General features: G+C 41.3%; 1 protein-coding gene across 1 annotated transcript; it reads right to left on the reverse strand.

Moving 5' to 3' along the window:
• Positions 1 to 2213: 2213 nt before the first annotated feature.
• LOC135461911 (C-type lectin domain family 10 member A-like) lies at positions 2214 to 4761 on the reverse strand. The gene is made up of 4 exons (XM_064739196.1): positions 4436 to 4761; positions 4081 to 4200; positions 3512 to 3703; positions 2214 to 2581 (listed from the first exon to the last, which is right to left on the reverse strand). Exons 1-4 carry the CDS (start codon positions 4704 to 4706, stop codon positions 2358 to 2360), a joined length of 807 nt encoding a protein of 268 aa, XP_064595266.1. The 5' UTR covers positions 4707 to 4761; the 3' UTR covers positions 2214 to 2357.
• Between the last annotated feature and the right edge of the window lie 340 nt (positions 4762 to 5101).

A 5101-nucleotide genomic window follows, 5' to 3' on the forward strand; every position in this document is an offset into this window, starting at 1 on the left:
CTTAACCGCTCTACTGCGCATGCCCACAAGATGCTACTGGAATGTGATACAGATGTCGGTTTGTCAGTGTTTAGTCGTCTGCCTTTTACGGACATTTACAAACTGTACCGGTTGCTAGGTGAAAGCGTGCAACAGGGCTAGCTGTGTCAGAAACAGCTATGATTTACAATATCAACAGGAATATGAACGAAACGCTACAATCTTTCAAACGGGAAAGCTCTCTGCTTATGTATGGCGCTCTATGGACGGGAGGAAGCCATAAAACTCCAGAATCCATAACACCGGTCCACCATATTTCCTGAGTAAAATATGCCAAGCAGGGTGGCGTGTGGCTGAGGCACGAGGAGGGAAGATACAAGCCGATTATTCCTACGAGAAGAGAGTTAAGCAAACAAGGACGAGGGGATAATACACACCAGACGGTACATATTACACACATATGTGATCTAGTCTCGCATCTGAACATTGTACAAATGTTAGTTATCATGCCTGTAGTCTACTGTATTAACTCTAACCCACTACCTAAACAGTTCTGCGAGCTCCGGAACTGATGGGGGAAATAGACAGATATTAGCCCCTTCCCTTAGGGCATCCTTACCCCGGAGGATAACTGACTACTCTAACACAATCAGCGTACTCTAAACAAAGCGATACCAGGGGGATGGGAGGAATAGCACATGGGAATTCTGTTATGTCTTAAAGAAAACCAATCCATACGCCAGAAATATCAGTGGGTCAGTATATAATATTATTGTTATTCCCACATTTCCCTTTAAAAATTTTAAGCTGTAAGAAGCTTTAAAAATGCCTCACTTCTGATGCGAGCCATGTAAAAAATACAGATAGATCACCACACCGAGTGTTTACAGAGGTTTAACTGCGCAAGAATTGTAGGAGGATACTACCCCTTCTCTACTGTTAATACACTTCTACAACAACCATTCTTTGCAAGGCTTTTAATATTTTTTTCTAGTTTTTATGGCAGGAGAAAGGGGTATTTGAAAATGTTTTGGGCTGGTGGATGTTTCTCGCTTCCTCGGGACCCAGTCTGTATTTTACAAATCATTCTTAAAAATACGGAGTAAATAGCATAACGTCACTTCCTAGAGCGTAAGCTTTTTTACACATAATGTTTTATTGAATGAGAGATATTGTTTTACGTTGCATTAATGATAAAGAAAAAGTATACATATATATACAGCGTAACAGTTCATGCTGTCCAAAGAAAACAAGAGCAGGAGTTATGGGTTTTGTGCACCATGATAGCAACGACGAAGTTAGATTTATTTTATTATTGATTTATTAAGCTTTTCTTATTGATTTATTAACCTGTTTACTTACTTATATAACTCTCATTAGTCGGTCTGACGAACTTTTTTTTTAATCTTGGGCTGACACTTATCATTATTGCGGGAGGCATACGGGCTGAACTCAGGGAAAACACACAACCGTTGCTGGCAGTCCTCACTGAACAGCGAGGTCACAGGTTCGAATCCAGCTCCTACTACCTAACTCAGCGTTTCAAATTACGCGAGCGGGTTTAATCGCTATAGGTGCTAAAGGGTCGTGTTTTTGCACGGACACTTAATATCTACATACAGTGTGTATTTACATACATATAGCATAAATAAGTATTTATTTATTTATTTATTTATTTGATTGGTGTTTTACGCCGTACTCAAGGATATTTCACTTATATGACGGCGGCCAGCATTATGGTGGGAGGAAACCGGGCAGAGCCCGGGGGAAACCCACGACCATCCCATAAATAAATAAGTACGTGGGAATGTCTCCCTACAACCTGTGGATGGCTGTGGGATTTCCACCGGGCTCTGCCCGGTTTCCTCCCACCATAATGCTGGCCGCCGTCGTATAAGTGAAATATTCTTGAGTACGGCGTAAAACACCAATCAAGTGATAAACAAACAAACACAAATACCCTCTCCCAGCCAACTCTAACTCCGTAATCGAAATGGTGACATAACGATTAACATTTTGTATACTTCAGTCCTAGAAAAAGTGAAGAAAACAACGTGCAGCGAAATCTTAGCGTTTGCAGAAAAGGTTTATAGCCTTTGTTGCACTAGTTATCAACCAGAAACCGCGAAACCAACACAGACCATAATAGCATCGCCTGTACCGGGAAGGCGGGAACCAATCACGTCATTCCAACCACTACCATTTCAATTCAGTTAAACACAAACACAATCCTCTCTGCTGAAAAATGTATGTACTTCTTTATTAGGTTTAGTTGCGAAAATAGACATCAAAGGTACATCAAAGGTACGGCTGCAAGATTTCCATTCCTGGAATCCAGTACTACTGGTATGATCGGCCTACGCTATAACTGACCCCGTTCAAATTTCACAAATGAACTGACGATCGTAGCTCGAACAGTAGACGTCAGCAATCTTGAAAGCAGAGGAGGGCCAAAGTGATACGCATGTTTGACCATTCGGTTGACCAGCAGCCCATGTGATACCCGAAGATATCGGACCACCGGTTGTTGTCCATACCCACTGTCCGTTCACCTTTTTCCCGGACGTCAACCAACCATTGGTCGTTCTGCTTCTAATGGAAGCTGTGAAACAAGTGAAACGATTTAGACATGAAACAATAAATGTGTTTCAGTGTTGTAGTTGCGCCGTTTTACCTCTCCGTTTAAAAATAAATGCAACAGTCGCAGAGGCTATATACATGTACAATAAAGCTGTCCAACATTATGAAAAGATTTCATCTCGTATAAACTCTGGTCTATCTCCGATTGATGAGACGTGGCTTTAATCAGGAAATTGACCTTGTACGTGGCCAAGGGCAATGTTTTTCCTCTGGTCTATGCCTGGTCTCATCCATCAGTAAAGCTTAGTGCCGTCATCGTGGTGTATAAACCTTGATTACGACATTAAGCACACATGCAATAAATAGATAAAAAAAATAACTCATGACGTCTTGACGGCGGGTGGTTTACAGAGTTAGCTCCCTTTTCCTTGTAAAATCGGTAGAAGGCTTTGAGCCACTAGACGGCTTGTTATAATTTATATTCCACATCAATGCTGGAAATGTTATAATCTATAAGAAGTCCTCATGTGGCTGACTTGGCACAATAATTCGATACATACAGTGTGTAAAAGTTGATTTTAAATGTGTTTTGAAGTGGGTTGTGGCATGCTTCCGTTGTCACCACGAGAAGGGCTCGGCGGAGCTTTCTTAAGTTTTTTCTATGTTTTTCTTAAACTTACAATCCTATACCTCTGTTTCATTTTTTTCATGTTCATGAGGGAAGCATAGAAGCTAACCTCAGGCAAAGAGTTATTAACTTTTACGAAAGCGTCATAGATATCTCTACCGCTGTTAAGTTTTAAAAGTTCACGGGGTCGCATAACAATAGCATAGCAGCCATACATTTCTTAATGTTCACGAGAGAGGAAAAAAGAATCTATACATCAGGCTTATCGTGAGGGTTTGTCGTGAGGGTCACGAGAGTTCAGCTAGTTCCCTATAGCATACTTACAGTAGCGACTGCTCAAATACTGCTGTAGGAAATTATATTCGTCCACGCTTTCTATGGCTACCAGAGAACTGCCCTTATATTTGGAGTTGCAGGCTTCATTGGCGGAATCCTGCGTCAGTCTCTGCTTGCTCAGCTGGAAGAAATAGCAGGAGCCGGCATGCGCAACCCAGGTGGCGGGACACGCCTTCTCGTCTGTATGAGAGAAAAGCATTTTTAAAGAAACCATATCATACGTACAAAACAACAGATTAAAAACGGTTACAAATAGCAGTTAAATACAGTATTGTCCTCTAGGTAGCGCGTTTTTTAGCTCTTCGTCTCGGGATTATAGGGTTTACCTGTATCAGCCTGACTGCCGCGAAGGTATAACATTCTAACATTATTCGATCAACTCATAACTGCACAACAAATGGCTTGGTGATTGGTGAGGTCATCTGAGTAAAGATGTTTAGCCATACACGTGTACGCCTGCGATTTTTTGATATACTGAGCTACATTTCAGAGAACGATTTGCACGTTTGTGCCTTGAATTCGCCCACATGCCTACATGAGACTTCCGAGCAACCCACCGTCTTCAGGTTGGAGGTCTTTGGTGTTGTTTTCCTTGAAACCAACTTCCAAGGACTGTTTACCCGCTGGTATTTCCACATCTGTACAGTTCTCGTCTCCAGTGTTAACATCTTGTATTTCTGAAGACAGTTCCGAACAATTTCATCAGATAAGCAATTGAAATCAGACACTGTAGCCACGAAAGCATTGAAAATCACAAAAACTTAATATGCATGGATTGCCGTTTATTTACTTAAATTATTCAACTTCAAGTTAACATATAATATTTTTGCTTCTGGTTAACTTGACTGTGCACTGGAATTTTTCAAAACTGGAACAGACCTCTGAAGCAATTTCAAATGTTTGGAGTCTTACCATACGCCATGTCATCAACTTTCTCCGTAAGACGAGTTAAAGCTTCGCGCATTTTTTGGTTTGAGGCTGCGTCCCTCAAGAGCAGGTCCATGTTTTTGGTCATGTTCCTCATCGTCATAGACAGCTGGTGGATGAGTGTGTTTTCCACGCGGCCCAAGGAATCAATGCGCTGGGTGATGTTTTCGATCTCGCGTCGGCACGGGCAGAGACGAGAACATCCATCCGAGCTGGAGATGAAAACGACGGCTACCAGAAGTATGACCCACTGCATAATTGGGCGTAATACAAGTAACACAATTACTGTTCACTGGAAATAATCGGGAAAGACAATGTCAAAACCCTAGATAGTTTTGTAATTTATACCCTGTTTTGTGTACACATAAGTTTGAAGACAGTCAAGGTGACCAAATAACTGTGCAACTAAACATATATGAATAAAGTTGACATGCAGGCCAGGCTATGTTTAAAGAGGTTTTTCTTTACTCTTCCGAACAGGTGATTTTGTTAAGATTTCTGCAGTCTTACTCAGCTGTGTATTATGACTGCACAAAGAGCAGATAGAATAGACTCATCTGTCAATTCTAAAGTGCAAAACGTCTCACGGTATCAAGAAGAATTAAAACACTGCCTAAATGATCGATTATTGACGAGAGGTGAAGCTTTTAA

This window comes from Liolophura sinensis, chromosome 1, assembly GCF_032854445.1.
Source record: "Liolophura sinensis isolate JHLJ2023 chromosome 1, CUHK_Ljap_v2, whole genome shotgun sequence".
Taxonomy (NCBI): Eukaryota; Metazoa; Mollusca; class Polyplacophora; order Chitonida; family Chitonidae; genus Liolophura; species Liolophura sinensis.

Coding starts and splice junctions, on each gene's coding strand:
- LOC135461911 (XM_064739196.1), bottom strand. CDS start 4,706: ATGCAGTGGGTCATACTTCTGGTAGCCGTCGTTTTCATCTCCAGCTCG. Junction 3,704..4,080: donor AGACCTCCAACCTGAAGACG/GTGGGTTGCTCG, acceptor TCTCTCATACAG/ACGAGAAGGCGTGTCCCGCC. Junction 2,582..3,511: donor GTATTTGAGCAGTCGCTACT/GTAAGTATGCTA, acceptor CTTGTTTCACAG/CTTCCATTAGAAGCAGAACG.